The sequence below is a fragment of the Schistocerca piceifrons genome, chromosome 2 (genome assembly GCF_021461385.2).
Source record: "Schistocerca piceifrons isolate TAMUIC-IGC-003096 chromosome 2, iqSchPice1.1, whole genome shotgun sequence".
In the NCBI taxonomy this organism is placed as follows: domain Eukaryota; kingdom Metazoa; phylum Arthropoda; class Insecta; order Orthoptera; family Acrididae; genus Schistocerca; species Schistocerca piceifrons.
In genome coordinates this window covers 383,097,363-383,119,565 of record NC_060139.1, presented here as the reverse complement: position 1 = coordinate 383,119,565, position 22,203 = coordinate 383,097,363, and the positions used below count along the sequence as shown (strand labels likewise).

General features: G+C 44.6%; 1 protein-coding gene across 1 annotated transcript in view; it reads left to right on the top strand.

Moving 5' to 3' along the window:
• LOC124776230 (ATP-binding cassette sub-family C member 4-like) overlaps positions 1 to 22,203 on the top strand; it is a 170,146-nt gene that overhangs the window by 57,715 nt on the left and 90,228 nt on the right. The window contains exons 5-10 of the mRNA XM_047251089.1: positions 3,735 to 3,957; positions 7,208 to 7,364; positions 7,547 to 7,685; positions 7,908 to 8,018; positions 14,029 to 14,262; positions 16,845 to 17,131. Coding sequence (XP_047107045.1) covers positions 3,735 to 3,957; positions 7,208 to 7,364; positions 7,547 to 7,685; positions 7,908 to 8,018; positions 14,029 to 14,262; positions 16,845 to 17,131 — 1,151 coding nt within the window. The remainder of the gene's footprint in view (positions 1 to 3,734; positions 3,958 to 7,207; positions 7,365 to 7,546; positions 7,686 to 7,907; positions 8,019 to 14,028; positions 14,263 to 16,844; positions 17,132 to 22,203) is intronic.

Sequence of the window (22,203 nt, the reverse complement as noted above, 5' to 3'; positions counted from 1 at the left end):
GACGGCAGTGCACGCTTTGCAAAGTGCTCCCATGTTAGACACAAGGCTGCTAAGGATTTCTTCTGGCATCTACATCTACATCTACATACATACTCCGCAATCCACCATACGGTGCGTGGTGGAGGGTACCTCGTACCACAAATAGCATCTTCTCTCCCTGTTCCACTCCCAAACAGAACGTTGGAAAAATGACTGCCTATATGCCTCTGTAGGAGCCCTAATCTCTCTTATCATATCTTTGTGACCTTTCCGTGAAATATTAGTTGGCGGCAGTAAAATTGTACTGCAGTCAGCCTCAAATGCTGGTTCTCTAAATTTCCTCAGTAGCGATTCACGAAAAGAACGCCTCCTTTCCTCTGAAGACTCCCACCCGAGTTCCTGAAGCATTTCCGTAACACTCGCGTGATGATCAAACCTACCAGTAACAAATCTAGCAGCCCGTCCCTGAATTGTTTCTATGTCCTCCCTCAATCCGACCTGATAGGGATCCCAAACGCTCGAGCAGTGCTCAAGAATAGGTCGTATTAGTGTTTTATAAGCGGTCTCCTTTACAGATGAACCACATCTTCCCAAAATTCTACCAATGAACCGAAGACGACTATCCGCCTTCCCCACAACAGCCATTACATGCTTGTCCCACTTCATATCGCACTGCAATGTTACGCCCAAATATTTAATCGACGTGACTGTGTCAAGCGCTACACTACTAATGGAGCATTCAAACATTACGGGATTCTTTTTCCTTTTCATCTGCATTAATTTACATTTATCTATATTTAGAGTTAGCTGCCATTCTTTATACCAGTCACAAATCCTGTCCAAGTCATCTTGTATCCTCCTACAGTCACTCAACGACGACATCTTCCCGTACACCACAGCATCCTCAGCAAACAGCCGCACATTGCTATCCACCCTATCCAAAAGATCATTTATGTACATAGAAAACAACAGCGGACCTACCACACTTCCCTGGGGCATTCCAGATGATACCCTCACCTCCGATGAACACTCACCATCGAGGACAGCGTACTGGGTTCTATTACTTAAGAAGTCTTCGAGCCACTCACATATTTTGGAACCAATCCCATGTGCTCGTACCTTAGTTAGGAGTCTGCAGTGGGGCACCGAGTAAAACGCTTTCCGGAAGTCAAGGAATATGGCAGAGAGTTCCATTCCTCCACTAGCGTGGTAGACAGCTTTAGTATGGTCGTTGGTGCATGTGGACGGGCTAAAATACATCTCCACATCGCATCCCACTCCTGCTGTGTGGGATTTAAGTCGGGGTGAAAGTGCAGGCCAGTCCGTTAGCTGCATATGCTCTCGTTCCAACAGCTCCTCCAACTGCGGCTGTTTGATAAGGTTGCACACTGTCATTCGTAAAATTGAAATAAGGGCCGAATGCATCCCTGATGAGGTGCACATTGGGAAGACGTACAATGTTACAATAACGTTGACCGGTGAGTGTACTGTGGTCAAAGATGTGGAGACCAGTACGCCCATACAACATTACGCCTCCCACACTGTAACACTTGGACCCAAAACTATCATTTCGAAGATACTGGACGTGCTCTTATATGGCGATGGATGGGAACATGTAATGCACCCAGGAACAGAATATGATCATTTTGGTGACCCAGGTGCTATGGTGCGCGAAGTCAAACAGTTGCACAGGCATACTGATCTCGAAATATTTGAAAATAGTACACTCGCCCGTCAATGATGTTCTGACAATGTACTTAATCCCCACGTGGGGTTGTGTTCGACCGTGGCTTCAATTTTATGGATGGCAGTCCGCGACCGCATCGCACAACGCAAGCGCAGGAGCTCCTGGAACGAGGGGATATTTGGCGAGTGGACTGGTTTTTCCCTTTCCCCCGAGTTAAATCCCATCGAGCACGAGTGGCATGCGTTGGGGAGATGTGTTGCAGCACGTCCACAGGCACCAACAACCATCCACGAATTGTCATCCACCTTGGTGGAGGAATGAAACGCCCTACCAGAAGAACTCCTCACCAACCTTGTAATCAGCATGGGAACACGTTATAGAGCGTGCATTGCCTTCCGTGGTGGTCACACACACTATTAAGAACCGCGTCACGCCTTTTGTTTCGTCCAGGGGTCTATCATGAACCGCAGAGACTTCAGTGTCTTTAAATAAAAGCATTGTTTCTGGTCGTCTCATTGGACATTTCTTTCAGTTACCTTTTGTACTATAATGTAGCTGTTCTTTCTATGTATCGTCCAAGTTCATGTTACTTGGCAGTAACATCATGTGAAAGTTACTGTCGTTCTGAAGTCTTGCAAAAGTAGTGTATTTTCCAGTCGATGAAATGGTCGCAGTTGTTTCTACCTTTCAGTTAGCCCGGTCTGAGAAGTCCATGACCATGGATTTTTATTTGGCATGACGAATGATGGGAAGTCAATATCCGCGAAGAACTACTTTCTCGCACTGTAAATGGTCACTGTAAAGATCTTCGATGATCAACAAGTCATCTTCCACGACTTTTTCCAAATATTTGAAAATTCTGTCAAAGAAAGTGGAAGGTTTAAGTATCATCAATGAATTATTTTTAAGAGTTTCATGAAATATTCATGAAACCCTTGATACTACAGCACGAGAGAAACAAAACGAACTGCAGTTTCTCGATATTTACATTTAAAAAAATATTAATTTATGAGACTGTATGTAGGCTAAGAAGCAATTATTGATATCGGTAACGACTTTACAAAATGGCGCTGTTACATCAGTAGAGCGAGGCTGGCACGATGCTTTAACAACTTCTTTGTGACACAATTACGAGGATAATCCCAAAAGTAAGGTCTTCTATTTTCGTATAAGTACATAGACCTGTTTATTTCTACAGCGGTGTACATCAGTTTACAGCTTGAACATTTAGCTATTTTTCGACACGATCACCATTTCTGTCGATGCATTTTCGTAGACGATGTGGCAGTTTTTGTATGACCATGTCATACCAGCTCGCCGCCATGCTGTTCAGAAAGTTATGAACCTCTTCTTTCACCTTGTCGTCGGGGATGAATCGCTGGGACCACAATTAATGCTGACAGGTACTGTGAGACTCTGAAAAAACTCAAACGGGCAATTCAGAACCGGAGAAGAGGAATGTTGAGCAAGGTCGTACACATACACATGACAACGCTCCCCCACACATTGCTCTCCTGCAACAGATTCAGTGGAACATAACCACCCACCCACGCTATAGTCCTGACTTGGCGCCCAGTGACTATCATCTGTTCCCTAGGTTAAAAAAACGTTTGGCCGGAAAGCGATTCAGCTCCGACGACGAGGTGAAAGAAAAGGTTCATAACTTTCTGAACAGCATGGCGGTGAGCTGGTATGACGTGGGCATACAAAAACTGCCACATCGTCTACAAAAATGCATCGACAGAAATGGTGATCGTGTCGAAAAATAGCTAAATGTTCAAGCTGTAAACTGATGTAAACCATTGTAGAAATAGACAGGTCTATGTACTAATAAAAAAATTGGAGACCTTACTTTTGGGATTACCCCCGTAGTTAGCTGCGTCTTAAATTTTAAGCCTGCCTTCACTCTCTCTCTTCTTTATTTCTTAAGTGTATATAGGTAATAGTTATTGGAATTTGATTACGTTTCTTGTCTCCTCAACAATGTATTTTGAAACATACTGAATCAATAAGCTAAGAGGTTTACGTTGCAAAAAGAGCAATAGACACAAATAACACAATATTTCAGTCCTTACGGCTGAGCCGCACGGCGCTGGGTGAGACGGCTGCTGGGCAGGTGGTGAACCTGCTGTCCAACGACGTCAGTAGGTTCGACCTGGTGTCCGTGTTCATGCACAGCATGTGGTGCGCGCCAGTCACCGGCTGCATCTGCGCCTACTTCATCTACTCTATGATTGGTGCTTCCGCTTTCGTTGGAATTGGCCTGGTCTTCGTCATCGTACCTACTCAAGGTAAAGCCGTCAAGTGTCTATTGTTTTATTTTTATATTCTTGTTGTGAACAGCGAAATTATTCTAGTCGAAGTAACACAATTACTTCTGGGGACTACATAACTACTTCCACCAACTTGCATTGTATCTTAACTAAATGTGTAAGCTTGACTCAAATGCAATATGTTCAAAAACACGCATGTTTGCTGATGCTAGTTCAGTGACCGTTGTGTTACTGTCGTCTCGAATCGTTGTAGCATTACAATCTGCTCGTCCAGAACACTTTCCCTACTTCCTGTTTCTGGAATCGAGCGAATGGTTTATTTCCAAGCCACTCCAAATCATGTTCCTTTCCTGCCTCGCCACTTACATTCCACGATCCTTAGACACACTCATTTTAATGGCAACATAGCCGATTATAATGATCAGACATAAAATGAAACAGACTGCATTAACCTTAAGAAGCCGGCCGCGGTGGTCTTGCGGTTCTAGGCGCCGCAGTCCGGAACGGCGGGACTGCTACGGTCGCAGGTTCGAATCCTGCCTCGGGCATGGATGTGTGTGATGTCTTTAGGTTAGTTAGGTTTAAGTAGTTCTAAGTTCTAGGGGACTGACGACCTAAGATGTTAAGTCCCATAGTGCTCAGAGCCATTTTTAACCTTAACAAAAACGAACTTTTCCCGGTTTATTATTCTCTTATTTCTGCCATTCCAGCTAACTGTGGGTGACAAGTACAAAATATTTATTCTGTGACTCCACTTTGTAGGTGTAGCTCACTTTTACTCAGTCTGTAACAAATTACTTACCTTGAGTTGCTTTCATTTTTATTCAAAACATATCTTAACCCAGTGATATTTTATTATACATCTCTGTTGGCTATACAACGAAAAGGTGAAAGATTATTGGGCTACACCAGAGCTGGCGCTGCCATCAATGAAATTTTGTTTTATTGATCTATATTTGACAACAACAAAAGCCAAAAGTACACTTGATCTACGGAATAGTTTTGTTTGCACGCATTTTGAAAAGTCGTATCCTGTGTGTGCCGTTCGAGTGGATTAACTGGACTACTAAGCTATCATATATTTCTTTTGAACAGTTTATCGCCAATGGAAATTCGTTTAAATTAGATGAAGGTTTATATGAAATACATTCCTGCTTTGCAGTACTTTACAAATAGACAGCTAAATTCAGACGGGTGGTGGTAAGTTCCTATGGGACCAAACAGCTGTGATCATTGGCCCCTGGGCTTAAACGCTATTTAATCTAGCTTAAACTAACTTACGCTAAGGACAACACACACACCCATGCCCGAGGGAGGACTCGAACCTCCGACGGGAGGGAGGGGGGGGAGGGGGGGACGCGAACCGTGGCAAGGCGCCCAAGACCTCGCGGCTACCCCGCGCGGCTGAAACCAGACATGGTTATACTTTTCGTGAAGATGATCCAACTGAAGAACATCCAAAACTGCAGTCACACATGAAAAATCGAAAACGTTCGATGTGTGGAATTGAGTAACCGGCGATTATTGGTGCATGGACGTCTTAGTATCGTTTGGGACGTTTTAATGAGGATTTTACTGGCTTTGTGCGCCAGTTTACTATTTTGGATGCTGCGTGAATCCACCACTTCTTGCGAGGAACGAGACTTCACTCAAAGCAGTGGGATCCTGCTGTAAAGCCGGCCGCTGTGGCCGAGCGGTTCTAGGCGCTTCAGTCTGGGACCGCGCTGCTGCTACGGTCGCATGTTCGAATCCTGCCTCGGACATGGATGTGTGTGATTTCCTTAGATTAGTCAGGTTTAAGAAGTTCTAAGTCTAGGGGACTGATGACTTAAGATGTTAAGTCCCATAGTGCGTAGAGCCATTTGAACCTGCAGTAAAACAGGAAAGTCTATTTCAGCTTCTATAAGGTGCTGACAAATCGAGACGAGACAAATGGGGAAAAAGTAAATAAAATGATTATTATTTCAAACGTAACAGCCATACGGACTGTATCCGAGCGAGCACCTGTTCATCCGAAACATGTCGACGGCAACGAATGTATTCCTTCAGGACTCCAAAAGTACGCAAATTGCAAGAGGAGACATAGTGACTGCATGGAGGATGTTTAAGTGCTCCCCAGCGAAACTTCTGCAACGTACTCGAAACATGTGGGCAGTTCCACATGCTGCCAAGGTTGTTTCGTCTACGCGCAGAAGTTTCGCTAGGAAGCCCTTACACATCCTCCGTGTAGCCCTGATCTCTCTCCATTCGATTACTATATTTTTAGAGCCCTGAAGAAGAACATCCATGGCTATCGACTTGCTTTGGACGAAGAGGTGAACGCCTGGGTACAACCATGGTTCCATAGGCAACCGCCAACATTTTTCCACGAAGGCAGTGACCATATTCTCTAACAGTAGGATAAATGTATTACTTTTGAGATAATAAACAGTTTAATTACTTTTTTCCAACCTGTCTCGTTTTCTTTTGACAGCCCCTTATAGAAAGACAATGGCCACTACACCAAAGGATGCTAAAGTTTCTTTGTGATAGATTATATTGCACAGGGAAAAATAGTACCTGATAAGTATTACACAATACAGATTTATTACAAGACGTGTTTTAAGTTAGAAGTATGAGTTTATTTATGTTGCCTAAATTCTTCGAGGTGTTCTATTTCCTCTGCAGGAGTCTAATATTTTCAGTTTTCCTCTAATAGTCCTTTGTTACTTCCTGCTCGATTTCAGTTATTTAGTTCTGTGCGTCTGCAACCATGGATGTAAAAAGAAACGTTTCTTTACCGCACACTATGAGTATGACATTTTATCTTCTCATAATCATCGTCAACGGAGATTGTCAAAAGGCCCTTTCATAGATCGGTACATTCTGTAGAGGTTTTGCAGATAGATGGTAGATGTTCTCTTTACGTCTACACAAACAGTAGTTATGTTTTCCTTATTTCTCAGACATATTACACAATTTAAAAGCTACAGTGAGGCAAAATTTTATGTAAACAGTCTTGTATGTGTAGTTCTGCCATTGATGTATTTTATCTGATCTGTCTAGTGATCTAATTCTTGTTATGGTAATACATGACGAAAAGGCTCCAGAATCGAATGTTTTTTGTGCATCTATGTATATTTTCATTAGTTTTATCTGTTAATGACTCCCGCAACACTGTCAACATTTATAAATAAAAACTTATATCTGAAGTGTCAGAGCTATCATTAACGTCGTTTAACAGCTAATAGATCACACGTTTAAATATCATGTCAAAATTATCTTTCAGCGTATCTGGGCAAGCTCTCATCGAAATACCGCAGTCAGACGGCGCTAAAAACAGACAAGAGAGTCCGTCTCACGGATGAGATCATTTCCGGAATGCAAGTGATAAAGATGTACGCCTGGGAGAAACCTTTCGCTAAGCTAATTGAGCTGGCCAGAAAGTAAGTAACCACTTCCGCGCGTTATCTTAATGTGAGTAAGCTGCCATTCATTCCACTCACGACTATCAGTTCTGCATCATTAATGACCGCTGCCTCATGTGATGTCATGTTAGAAATCCCTTACATTCATCGAGTACACCTCTCCGATATGATGGCACAAATTAAAATATCGTATTTTTCAGGCTGGAGCTGAAGGTTATCATTAAAACATCCTACATACGTGGAATTTTTATGTCATTCAACCTATGCACCACCCGAGTCGCACTGTGTTGCTCATTGATCACTTTTGTTCTAACAGGAAACGACCTTACAGCAGACAAGGTAAATCAAAATCATTTTCTTTAAATGAAAATTACTTTTGTAGCATTTAAAAGTTGAGTTACATGTGCATGTTTCCCAAATATTCCCATACTATACTTGCATAAAGCAGCCCAAAGTCGTTATCTAACTGGAATGCGCCCTCTCAATTACAGGTTCATAACTGCAAAGGACGAGTTCTATTGTACATATCTATCTAACCGGTCAATGTGCACGATGTTTCAGGTGTTCGTTGTTCTGACTTACTTCAATGTTTTGGCCCAGACAATGTCCATGGTTTTCGTTAGAGGCATAGCTGAATTAGCTGAGGTGCTCGTTTCAGTCAGGAGAATCGAGGTAAGTACACAATGATAATTACTGAGTGCATTGTTTTCGCATATAGTGGTAAACACATATATCCTTCGAAATGGTAGACCAAATAGTAACAAATACTCATACGCTAGGTTTTCGATATGTTTACTTTTATCTTTTCACGAAGCAAGACAGATGACTTAACAAACTTCTTATTTACTCATGATCTGAATGAGACATGCAGAGAAGTAAGGAAGGAAGGCTGGAGCGTTTGGCCGACATCGAGGTCATTAAGACGGAGGAGAGACCCAGTTGTAATAAGTGATAGTGGAGGGGGTAAGACGCAGCCTTATTGTAGAAAACCATGTTGGCACAACACAAATAGCTCATCCCAGTCATTATAATTGCAAACGAAGATAGTAGTCGATCCACTCGCAAATTACTCTTAGTGGTTACATGTCGCTTTACACACGCACGCACGCACACACACACACACACACACACACACACACACACACACACACACGGAAGTATACAGTATTATTGTTTCCTTTTCGTCATATGTCTTCTCGTTATATGTTCAAGTGTGTGAATTCCTAAGGGACCAAACTGCTGAGGTCATCGATCCCTACGCTTACACACTACTTCAACTTAAACTAGCTTACGCTAAGGACAACACACCCATGCCCGAGTGAGGACTCGAACCTCCGGCAGGAGGGGCCGTGCAGTTCGTGACATCGTTATATGTATCTCGCCGGTATTCCAATGACAATCGAATCGCACATGGTACATATGCAACATATTTCTGTAATGCGAAGTAAACTTGCAGCGATGACGAAGGTAAACCTGATCCGAAAATTGTCGAATCGAAATTTGCAAGTGAAAATGAGAATTTTAAGTTGGTCTGCTGACGAAAGTGAAAATCCCAGTAGAAAATTTATTTATTCACGCGACTTGCGCAATGTTCTTTGTGGCGACTCCCAATTTTTATGCGGGACTACCAACGTCGCACAGAGTTCAATCTGACGCTTTCGAAAAACCCCAGGGTTGCTCCAGAAATGCCTCATGCAGCGAGAATTGTTGGCTGAAGCTGGTCACAGGTCCTGTTCCAAAAATGAACAGAATAGAGACAGAAGTGATGACACTTTCTGAAAGACATGACCATCATTTTGCAGGACAATGCTCAAGCACGTACAGTGCAAGCTGTTACTGATTTGTTTGACTGATGGGGCTGCTGTGTGCTATACCACCTACTGCACTTCCCTCACTGAAGCCCTCATTAGTTCAACTCGAGTTATAAAGTGAAGGAAACACTTCACGGCATTCGCTTCAGAACTGCTACAAATTCGTCGGGCAATAAACCTGGCAGCTCGAACTATCAAACCTAACTGGCACTGCTAAAAGTATCCTACGACTTCCACATCGCTGGCAACGGGTTATACACAAGGCTGGTGACTACTTTGAAGGTCATCAAAACTTTGAAACACGTATCTATTTTGTATGTATCTATTTTGTTCGTATCTATTTTGTACGAACTGTAAATAAGTAGTTGCCACTATTAAAGTTCCAACCCTCGTACGTTTATTAGAGCGCATAGACAACTATTTGCAAAGTTATCCCACAACCCGTTTGCCTTCTTAACTTCCGACTCCGTCGTTCCAAGAACAGTGTTCCTTATCTCAGATAGTTTGTATCATCACTTGAGAACACCATGCATGGGAAGTTAATCACAAGGCACAACATGTCAGCTCGAAATTTATTGCAACAGTGTATTATCAAACTCAGTGTGGTGACAATACGTTGCACAAAAACCTTTTCCTGGTTTTTAGCTTTGTAACTCCCTTATTTCACTTTTCTCAGTTGTCTCGGAGTTTGTCTTGAAAGGAGTATTGGAATCACGCACGCCTATGATTGTGTTCTTGCCACTTCACAAAGAAGTGGTACCCTTCATTATTTGCTCAAGAATCAACAGGAAACAGTAAAACAACAAATGGGAACAACTGAGGTGCGATCACTGAAGATCCATAGTTCCTTATTACTCTCATCGCGGAAGCACGTGTAAACAAGTGAAAAACGGTGGAAGTTGTAATCCATTAATTTTATAATTACACTCTAAGGGAACAAAAAACGACGCATCACGATGAAATTATCCGAATGGGGCGGAAATTGTTGGATGTGACGTAGATGTACAGACAAGCAAATGATTACAATTTCAGAAGATAGAATGATTTACTCAAGACAAAGAGCTTCTCAAATTGTGCAAGTCAATAACGCGCTGGTCCATATGTGGCCCTTGTACAAGCAATTATTCGGCTTGGAATTGATTGATAGAGTTGTTGGATGTCCTTCTGAGGCAAATCGTGGCAAATTCTGTTCAACTGGGGCGTTAGATCGTCAAAATCCCGAACTGCTTGGACAGCCCAGCCCGTAATGCTCCAAAACGCTCTCAATTGTGGAGACATGCGGTGACCTTGTTGACCAAGCTAGGATTAGGCAAGCAGTGAGACAAGCAGTAGAAATTCTAACCGTGTGCCAGCGGGCATTACCTTTGCTGAAATGAAAGCCAGTGTGGCTTGCCATGATGGGCAGCAAAACGAGCCTTATAATATCGTCGACTTAACGCTGAGTCGCGGGTAACAACTAAAGGGATCTTACTATTAAAAGAAATCGCTCCCCAGAGCGTCACTTTTTGTTGTCGGGCTGTAGTGCGTGCGACAGTCGGTATGGTATCCCACTGCTGTCCGGGGCGTCTCCAGAACCCCACTGGCTGGAGTAGAACTGTCTTCATTGATGAGTCCTGCTTCGAACTGAGCCCCAATGGCCAGCGAAATCGTGTTTCGAGATGCTCAACGTGACTGCGTCACCTCTCTGACTGCCCAATGGCCAGCGAAATCGTGTTTCGAGATGCTCAACGTGACTGCGTCACCTCTCTGACTGCTGAATTACGAAGGGGATATGATTAACCACTCCAGCTAAGTTTTCGAAAAAGTGTGGAGAAAGCTATAGTTTCGCCCAAACACAACCCGCACTTCAAATGGCGCCCACTTTGATGTGTGCTAAAACGTTCTGCGTACCTGTTATCAGCAATTTCAAACACAAAGCAACAAACACAGTTTCACTAGATTGTCGTTACATGATTTCGAACAGTTGAATGTGATAATCGCGCCAAAAATAAGAAAAGTAGAGACGCAGTTTCGAGAGGTCATTACCAACGGGAAGAACTTCCTGTCTCTTTCCTAGGGTTAAATTGAATCCGTCCAAAACCCAAGGGGTACTGGCTGGTCATTCTAGGCTCACAAACCCGAAATATTGGGAATCCCTACAATTTTTAACTCTAAGTGGGACAGTCAGCCGGAGTGGCCGTGCGGTTCTAGGCGCTACAGTCTGGAACCGCGAAACTGCTACGGTCGCAGGTTTGAATCCTACCTCGGGCATGGATGTGTGTGATGTCCTTAGGTTAGTTAGGTTTAAGTAGTTCTAAGTTCTAGGGGACTGATGACCTCAGTCCCATAGTGCTCAGAGCCATTTGAACCATCTAAATGGGACAAATATCAACTTCTCTCCTTCAGCAAAGAGTCAAGGAGTCATAGTAGATGAAAATCTAAATTGGACTGAGTACGTAACTGTAACGTGAAAGAAGGCATCAGCAAGTCTCCATGTCCTACAAATGTATAAAAAGATCTTCCCTCTTGGCCTGAAAAAGAAACTTGTACACAGATTTACGCTTCCAGTTATTGACTGTAGCGATATAATCCTGCAAGGCCTTTCTCAGTAAAGCTCACGGCCCCAGAAACTGCTTGTCAATGCTGTGTTCGTTATATCTGTGATATTCTATTCTTTGATCACATTTCACCATCGAATGCACAGCTATCCTGGCTGCGTGCAGACAAGCACAGACATTTCCTTACCTCTGTCTTTTCTACTGTTTTATCAATGAACACTGTCCATCATTCTCTCCTCGACCTTAATGGTCTTGTCTGAACTACATCGTAGAAACATCCGTCCCCATCAGAGCAACATCCTTTCTGTCCCGCTCCATCGTTCAGTCACGTTCTCGAAGTACATCTCAGTAGTAGGAAACCGACTCCGGAACAACCTCCTGCATTATATTACTAAATAACATCTCCAGCTTCAGAAGACAGTTAATTACATATCCAGTAAAGTAACAAAAAGATTGCCATTGTCGCTGCACGCACCCCTTATATACGTATCTTTCCAACCTAATCTTCCTCATTTCCCAGTATCCTTAGCCGATGACGTCTCCTTAAATTTCCTTTTCCTAGAACTTTCCTTATCAGAAAACATCGATTTTATTGAGCTCTAAATTCTTATTTTATGGTCATTATAATTAATGTTATTAATTTCATAATTCTGCATTATTGCTATTATTATTAGCTTATTATTGTTATTATTATTAGTAGTAGTAGTAGTATTACTATTACCACTATTAGCGGCTGCAGTAGTACAAGTAATTCCAGTATTAGCTTTGTTGATTCGTAGTCTACTTTACTCACACAGCTACTGCGGGCGCTCAGTTTTAATACTAGTTGTCACGATAAAATTATTATTTTCCTAGGTCACTGTGGTGTAATATGCACTGTATGTCTGAAACCCTTGGCCGATGTATGAGAGGGACTGTTGTTGTTGTTGTGGTCTTCAGTCCTGAGACTAGTTTGATGCAGCTCTCCATGATGAGAGGGACTGAATGGCCGTAAATCAGATCAGATTAAATAAATAAGTAGATAAATAAAATAAATAAATAAAATCGTCAATTTCTTTTTCAGTTCTTGAATTATCATCATTTTGCTGATGTCCCACCAGGCCTGCTCACGTGTATTTTTGTTGTGCTAGTCTCCGTTCTTTCGGTTCCGCAACACTTCTTTTGCGCTGTAGAGCTGTATCAGGCAAGACACGTCTCGCTGGTTATTTTTGCCGCGCACGGGCAGCATAACTACTGTCTCGCCTGCACGAGCAGAGCACTCTGGAATCTCTTTGCCGCGGGACGGTCGACCTCTGCGTTTCGGATCGCTGCGCGGCAAGTTCTACTTCGGAAGCTGCGGGCAGCAACACTATATCAAGTGCGCAAGGTATAGATATTAGATTTGTGGAGCGCTCAACTGCGCGGTTATCCGCACCCGTACAAATTCCCAATCAAAAAAAGTCCAGTCTCGCCATTTTCACGAATGATGATGAAATGATGCGGACAACACAGAAACCCAGTCCTCGAGCAGAGATAATCCCCGGTCCGGCCGGGAATCGAACTCGGGACACCGTGGTCCATGCAAAATACAGCTACGAACGCTTCTGTGCACATTGGATCCGCTGCTTTACAAGTGCCATGTCAAAACGTTAAAAGACTTCGAGATCACGATACAAACGATAATAATTTTTCTTTTATTTACAAAAAAGGATGGTTAGTTGGTTGATTCTGGTGAGGGGACCAAACAGCGAAGTCATCGGTTCTATCGGATTAGGGAAGAGTGGGGAAGGAAATCGGCCGTCCCGTTTCAAAGGAACCGATTTAAACGATCATTTTGCAAGCTATGACAATTGTGAGCACTGATTTGGGACGTTAAGAGGCCAATTTACGGATGTACGGAATTCCATTTCTCCCTATGTGCCTGACTGCGATATTTTCCGTGGGCACAGATGCCCGTTTGTCTACCATTCGTCGAAAACACCGTTCCTACAGCAATCATTGCCACGGTCTAGGGTCCATATGGTAGTGAGAAAATATCTGACAACGTTACAGACTAAAAATTTCACGTAGTTTTGAACTTCACATAGCTTCAACTAACTTGCATATTGGATGCTACGCAGAGAGAGAAAATAGTAAAAAAAACTGATTCCGTCAAAGTGACATGAATGCATGTATTTTAATTGTTCGTTCCTGGACGTACCATATTTTCTAAATGTTTCGGGTTCCTCGTGAAACAGTAGTCCCTCTAATAATTAGTGGCTCTAAAACGTCGGTTAACTACCCAGCCTACAGCATGTAGACTATTTTGACATTTTACGTAATAACGATTATACATTATATGTTGTTCTCACACAGGAATTCCTGGCGAATGAAGAGATCGCTGAAACGGAAACAAAGTCCCGCGTGTTGTTGAACGGAGTGGAGCACAAGGAAGGCAAAGAGGAGAAGGTAGACGACGTTGCGGTCCAGCTGGAGGGGGTGACGGCCAAGTGGGTGGAGAGCCTCAGCGACAACACGCTGGACGCCGTGGACCTGCGCGTGCACCGCGGACAGCTGGTGGGCGTCGCCGGGCCCGTCGGCGCCGGCAAGGTACGGTGCAGAACGTCATCTCGGGAGGAAGCGCCTCTGTGTGTCGCCAGTCAGCGCACACATCTGCCCGCCACTTGTCTCTACCGTTACTTGCAGTTTCATCTAGGCTGACGAGCAAAGATACGGAACGGAGCACTTCGAACTCTAGTCTAGTGAAAATACCATTTTAATTTGAGTAAATTCCTTTCGACCATTAGGCCGCGTCATTCTGAAACTGAAGCAACTATTAAAACCGACGTTTCGACAATCCTTTCAGCTGTCCTCTTTGGGGTGGAGGGGGACTAAGCTGCTGGTTTCTGAGGATGGTCTACTCTATACACCGTCGTATTTCGGTTTTCACGTGACATTTCCAGAAACTAGAAGTTGCCATGTGACAAACGAAATACGTCAATATATAAAAAAAAATCATCCTCAGGAACCAGTAGTTTAGCCACCCTGAAGGACCACGGCAAGGACGTCGAAACGTCGGTTTCATTAGTGGTTTTAGATGCAAAATAACGTGACCTAATCCCCAACAGGAGTTAATTCAATTTGATGTTGGCCGTGGAAGCTTTGCCAATAAAGAAAATTTTGCTTTTTGAGTTTTCTTTTGGAGGTTCTTGGTAATCAGATTTGGGAAAACCAAGTGAAGATTCTTGAAACCAATGCTTTCTACCGCTCCCCTGTCTTTGGAGTTGCAGTGTTCGATACTAGCGTTCAGTCGTTTCTACACTATTCAACTGAGTATCTTAAAATTTAGCCTCCAATTCGTGCATCAGAAACCATAATCCTCAGCTGCCATGAGAGATTAAATATTCAAATACTTCTTCAGCTCAAATTTGCATGAAATTACTGTATTTCCAACAACTACCAGAAATCAACCTGACCGAGTAACGCTGCTGTTGGCGACTGCACTCTGCGCGGGCCAGGGCGACACGCAAGTGGCTGCTGGAGTACTGGTTATTCTTCATGTATTAATGGCCCCACTAATACATATCGATAAAACGAATATCGCACTACACTAATCTGGGACCACTCTACCGAATAGGCACGTAAAATTAAGCTTCAAAAATCATTCTGTTTCTAACAGGAAACAAACTGACGCTTTCCGTTGACACTTTGCGTCGTATGAAACATGTGATGAGCAGTATTGTTTGGGATGACTTCGTCTACATCTATATGTTGTGAATATTGATTGTTGTGTCCGACTTCTTGGACACTGAGATGGCAATACAGTTAATTAGAACACTCTGAATACGTAATACTTTATTAATTACAACAAAAATTATCTTTGCTCTCCAGGCCCGGCTGTAGCTATGAAACTGCACACTTGGACTTGCGGTTCAGAACACACCACACGAGCCACGATAACTGAGTGGCGAACTGATACAAGATCAGAGTGTCCGTATTGTGGCTTCACTACAGCTACCAGAAAACGCAAGCTCGTTGAGACTTGTTGACACAGTTGTAATAGCATTGCCACGTAGGCACAGTTCAACGGAGGCGGAAGTCTTTTCACCCCCTGACGGTTGACATCGGTGTTTCACGGCAAGTAAACCGTACAACGACGTTACTCCGACAGGAACTTCCTGGAAGTGGGCAGGATCCGACCTCGAAGAGAACTGTCCTCCTGGCTTCTCGTGACGTTATTTCAGAGCAAAGGCTCGGCGGTGGCACCTCGGTAACTGCGGAAGACATGGCTTTTTCCTAGTATCTCACTGGTGCATCGTGATACCGCTATGTTGTGCAGTATCTCTGCGGCGGTCGATACTTCTCGCGCCGTTCTCAATACTCGACGACACCGCATTAATGGTCATAATATGCGGGCGTAAAACGTGTTCCGAAATCCTACAACAGACCGACGTCAGCGATACAGAGCTATAGTTGTGCGTATCTCTTCAATGATCGTTCTTGAAAATGTGAATAACCTGCGCATTGAAACTTCCTGGCAGATTAAAACTGTGTGCCCGAACGAGACTCGGACTCAGGACCTTTACCTTTCGCGGGCAAGTGCTCTGCCAACTGAGCTACCCAAGCACGACTCACGCCCCGTCCTCACAGCTTTACATTCGCCAGTACCTCGTCTCCTACCTTCCTAAGCTGCGAGGACGAGGCGTGAGTCGTGCTTGGGTAGCTAAGTTGGCTGAGCACTTGCTCACGAAAGGCAAAGGTCCCGAGTTCGAGTCTCGGTCCGGCCCACTGTTTTAATCTGCCAGGAAGTTTCATATCAGCGCACACTCCGCTGCAGAGTGAAAATCTCAACCTGCGCATTATTGCAATGACTTGGAACGCTCCCTTCCCGTAGAGATGTAGGACAGACTGCTGCTGGAACAGGAGCAATTGCTTTCACATTCGCTGTGGAGAATTGTGTAGGTATCGCATCACTTCAATCCGCCACTCCTCTTTTGAGCGATTTTACTTACTTTTCTACGCCGCAGTAGCTTATCCCAATATGTATAATTTTGGAGTTCGAGCGTCGATTGAAAGGAGAAACTGTAGATCTTCTGTGTGACAATTTCGCTAAACGGAATTAAGTATTTGTTAATAGTTGGTGTTTGGCAATATTGGCAATATTTGTTAACCTGTACGTGTCACTGTTCCAGAGCTCCCTGCTGCAAGCAATCCTGGGAGAGCTGACGGTGAGCGAGGGGACGTGCAAGGCGCTCGGCAGGCTGTCGTACGCGTGTCAGGACCCGTGGGTGTTCGCGGCCACAGTGCGCCAGAACATCCTCTTCGGGCTGCCTTTCGACAGGCGGCGCTACCGAGAGGTCATCCGGGTGTGCGCGCTGCAGCGAGACCTGGACCTGTTGCCCCAGGGAGACCTCACCGTCGTGGGCGAGCGCGGAACCTCGCTATCCGGGGGGCAGAAGGCGCGCGTCAACCTCGCTAGGTAACTCTGCTGTATACAACACTATAGGTTCCCACCTGCAAACATTAAGTGGCCACAACTATTACACCACCTCGTTTGTAACAATAGGCGGGGTTTGCTCTTCACTCTACATCTACACACATACTCGTATTCTGCAGTCCTCTATACAGTGCGCTGCAGACGGTAAATCGTACCAATACTTCCGATTTTCATTCGTTTTCCATTCCCGTGTTAAGCAAGAGAAAATGACTATATGCCTGCGTACGTGACCTATTCTCTCTTACCTTATTCTCAAGATCTATCTATCTACCTATGTACCTATGGCTTGAGCCTTGTCCCACACTTACGCAGGGTCAGCCATCGTTAATCGGATTTTGCATGTTAATGGTTAAGGGGTGGCCGGATACCCTTCCTGCCGCCACCCCGTACCCTCCGGGACGGAATTAGTGTACCCCAACTGTCTGCGTCGAGTTTAATTCATGGAGAAGTGCGAATGTGTTCAGATGTCTGCGAGCCGTGTAACTGAGGCGGAACATGGGGACCAGCCCCGTATTCACCTAGCGGGATGTGGAAAACCGCCTAAAAACCACATCCAGGCTGGCCGTCACATAGGCCCTCGTCGTTAATCCGCCGGGCGGATTCGATCCGGGGCCAGCGCGCCTACCCGAGTCCAGGAAGCAGCGCGTTAGCGCTCTCGGCTACCCTGGCGGGTTACCTTACTCTCAAGATCTCTGCGCGAGATAAAGGATGGTGGCAGCACAATGGTCACACAGCCTTTTCCGAATACAGTTTCTCTAAATTTACCCAACGAGGTTTCGTGAATATGACGCCTTCTTGCAGAGATTCCGATTTAAGTTGGCCGAATATTTCTGTTACTGTTTCTCACGGGCCACAGCGACCTGTTACGACCGTAGCAGAGCGTCTCTGAATTCATTCGGGACCTGTTCTCATACCGTTTTGATGAGGGTAGTACACTACCATTAGTCGAACTAACATCTAGCACACGTTTTCTTTTACAGACGCATTGTATTTCACCAGAAACCTTCCAAGAAATCTGTCTTCCAGTCACTTTCCCTAATAATACATTTTACGTGAACGTCCCATTTCATATCGCTTCTTAATGTTACCCCTAAATATTTATAGTGGGTGGTTATAACTACAGTGCAACTACTCATGGGGGTCATGTGTGGACTGTAATTATCGTATGGCAACAAAACTCGGTAGGTATGCCAATGTGTTGATGCGGAACCTATTTACGTTGGAAAAAATTAGTTCATATTTTGACCACCAGGTGCAAACCTGACACTGTAGAACATATCGTAGAGGTCTCCAGTCGGCAGAAATTTACCCACTGGGAGGCAAAACTCTGTAGTTGTGACTTTCACGTAACTAAGTTGGTGAGCCACCCACCGTCCTGCAATAGAATGTTGCCGTCCACCAACATACCTGGCCATTTGGGATTGACGGCGCGCTTCAGTTTTTAAAAAGTGTCCACGTACCTCTGTGCGTTAATTCAAGCGCGCCACCATTTTCTGGCAGGATAATGCTTGCCCACATTTGCCGACTTTGTTTCGATCACGCTGTAGAAGCTTCACTCGTATTTACTTACACATCCTTCGCACAGTCCCAACCTTTCCCCGTGAGATTCGCACATTTTTGCAGCCCTGAAAAAAGACACTCATGGCCGTTGATTTGCCTTGGACGAACGCTTTGGGACAATCGTTTACCTCAGGAAACCGCAAATATTTTCCATAAAGACACTGCGTATCTTGTCTCACCGAGGGATAAATGTGTTAACAGTTATAACGATTACTTTTGAAATAATAAAGAGTTTATTTACTTTTTTTCCCATCTGCCTCGTTTTCATCTGACTCCCCTTTACACATACGTTGTGTCACATAGGCTACTTCATAAAATCTCCTACACACTTTGTTAGAGGGCAGACAGCGCGATCCCAGGTAAAACATTTTTATTTATTAACAAAAACTTTGATCCATGATCCATGTAATTACAGATAGCATGAACTTCAGTGATTAGAACGATCAGATCTTTTGCATATTTTCAGTTTTAATCAACATAATACATATTAGCATGGTTTTCCTTTTTAATGAAAAGAATAACGAAGCTTGTGCTTATTCAATGTGTTCCCGCCTGATGCAAGCATCTAAAAATGAACAATCTTGTCGTCTTTCTCACGTTCACCGTAGGACCTTTGAGTACTTTGGCAATTTTCTGCTAGTCATATTCATTTTCTTTCGGTATTTCTGTCGTCAATCTCTTGGATCCCAGAAGCACGTATGGTATCTCTCCTGCGCAACACAATTAAAGGACCACTTTTTCGAATCCCCGTAATTGCTTCCTACTGAGACGCATTCTTTGAAATTTCGCTCAAAGTTACCTACAACCTTTCTCTATAAAGGTGCAAAAGTGTGGTGGCCTAGGACCTCACCTTCGGAGTCGACAACGCTTCAGATAGCAAAGTGTCGACACATGCCAAAAAAATGTCACAGCTCAGAAATTCATGTGACGTGTAATAGGGGTTAATGATGTCATATTGTTAGCAAATTTCACCAAAATTCTGCCTAGTACCACTGTGGACCTTTCACCCAAGGGGAAGGTCGTCCATCCCATCTTACATTTCACCACTTGTTTTGACGCCTCTGCGATAACAGACAGAACCGCGACGCCCAGCATTGAAATAACGCGGTTTTCTTACAGATGGGCGAGGAAAACATTTCAGATAACGCCACTCAGAAATGACATGAAAAGGCCTCAGGGGACGGCATAAAGGGCGCCAATGAAACCACCCTTTCCTTGCACCGTGGATTCCCACACATTTCGCGGTCGAAAACGACAGTTGAAATTGCGATGAGAGACAGGGCGACGTTCTCGATAACCTTTGACACTGCTGACAACCACGAATGTTTCAGTCCTTCTATGAGGACACCGTGGGACTTCATTCTCACTGAACGTGACTCCACCCCGTTGGAGTGCAGCGCTACCGAATTTCTGCTCTCGTGTGCAGGCTGGTAACAATAGGCACCAATCAAAACCATTCGAGGGAATTTAAACATTATCCAGAGCAGCAAAGGGTGTTTGTGCATTTTCAAACTTCCTGTTTTGTGCCCTCTTTTGGCCTCATCGCCGGCTAGGGGGGAAGGGTACGACACTGACACATGCGTGGATAAAACAACAAAAAGTTCCTCTAAAACCCCCCACCCCCAATTCTGCAATACCGTACACATCCACTTTATTGAGAATTTTCAAAAATGTGATTTTACAGAGAGAATCTGCGAAGTAGCCCTAGCTGCCTGCAGGCAGCAATCTGGCATCGACGACGTATCAAGTGGTTTCTTACCTGAAGGCGCCTAGGACTGCTTCGCAGCTTTTCTCTGCAAAAACACGTTCTGGAAACGTCCCCCAGGCTGTGGCTGAGCCATGTCTCCGCAATAACCTTTCTTCCAGCAGTGCTAGTTCTGCAAGGTTCGCAGAAGAGCTTCTGTGAAGTTTGGAAGGTAGGAGACGAGGTACTGGCGGAATTAAGAGCTGTGAGGATGGGTCGTGAATCGTGCTTGGGTAGCTCAGTTGGACGCCGGCACGGTAGCTCAGCGTGTTCGGTCAGAACGACCAAACACAACGATCAAAAAAAAAAGTTGGTAGAGCACTTGCCCGCGAAAGGCAAAGGTCCCGAGTTCGAGTCTCGGTCCGGCACACAGTGTTAATCTGCCAGGAAGTCTCACATTTTAAAAACTCTCAGTAAATGTTGATTTGGGGGGGTGGGGGGGAGAGGTTAGAGGGGTCCTTTCCTGATTTATTCACGCTTGCGTCAATGTCGCACACTACCCGCCCCCCTCCCTCATCCCGTCATCACACCACAGGAAGGCAGAAAACAGGACGGCTGAAAATGAATAAGCAGCCATTGCTACTTTGTATCACGTTCAGATTTCGTCGAATGGTATTGAATGATCTTTATTGGTACCAGCCTGAACACGAGAGCGTGAACTGCAGTCGTTCTACACTCCGAAGGGGTATGGTCACGTCCAACGGGTATGCAGTCACACAATGTACTCAGAGAAAGGTTGAAACATTCCGGGGTGTCAGAGCGTGAAAAGCTGTCGTCCTGTTGCTCATCACAATGCCAGCTCTCGTTTCGATCGCGAAATGTGCGGGAATCGATGTTTCAAGGTAAGGGTTGGTTTCGTTGGGGCCCTTCATACCATCCCTTGAGGCCTTTTCTTGTCACTCCTGTGCGGTGGCGTGACTGAAATGTTATCCTCGGCCATCCATAAGAAAACCGCTTTATTTCAACACTGGGCGTCGCGTTTCTGTCTTCCATCACAGAGGCATCAAACAGGGGGTTAAATGTGGCTAGGACGGTGTGTCACGAGCTTCCAGTTGTGTGAAAAGTCCACGGTGGAGCTGGGCAGAATTTTGGTGAAATTTGGTAATTTTGTGACGTCATTAACCCACCTCACACGCCACATGAACTACTGAGCTGTGACCTTACTTCCACATGTGTCGATACCTCGCTGATTTTCTGTACTGCTAGCACACAATCATAGAATTTGTGAACTTCCTACAAGCTTCCCTGGAAAACCGATAGCCAGTGGAACTCAGAGCGAACAACTGTGACTCATAGCCGCACACGATCGAATGCCGTTTGCGCATGTACGCCTAGCTGTCACAACAGAGAGAACTCTCTCTCTTTCGCTGTTGCTCGTTCGCTTCTGTTCGCTTCAGTGCGCAGCCTAAAAGACTCTCGATGAAGGGGCTGATGGGACTATTTGAATCGGTAGAAATCAAGAGATATCTACCCATATTAATTGATTTCTGACCGCTGCTAACGTGAACTATCAGACAGCGCTGTTTATTGCATCTACATCTACGAGAGCAGAAGTGATGTGCTGGATTAACGATCGCTGAATGGTAATACGTAATTGATTTTGCAGTCATCTTATGTACTGACATGCTGTACCCATTAACCACAGCGTTATCTGCTGTCTAAAGTTGGTAGCTATTGGACCGGCGCCAATACCGATCAACGGCATTCGATTTCAATCGACGCAGCTACTCCAAACAGTGACCGTGCTGAG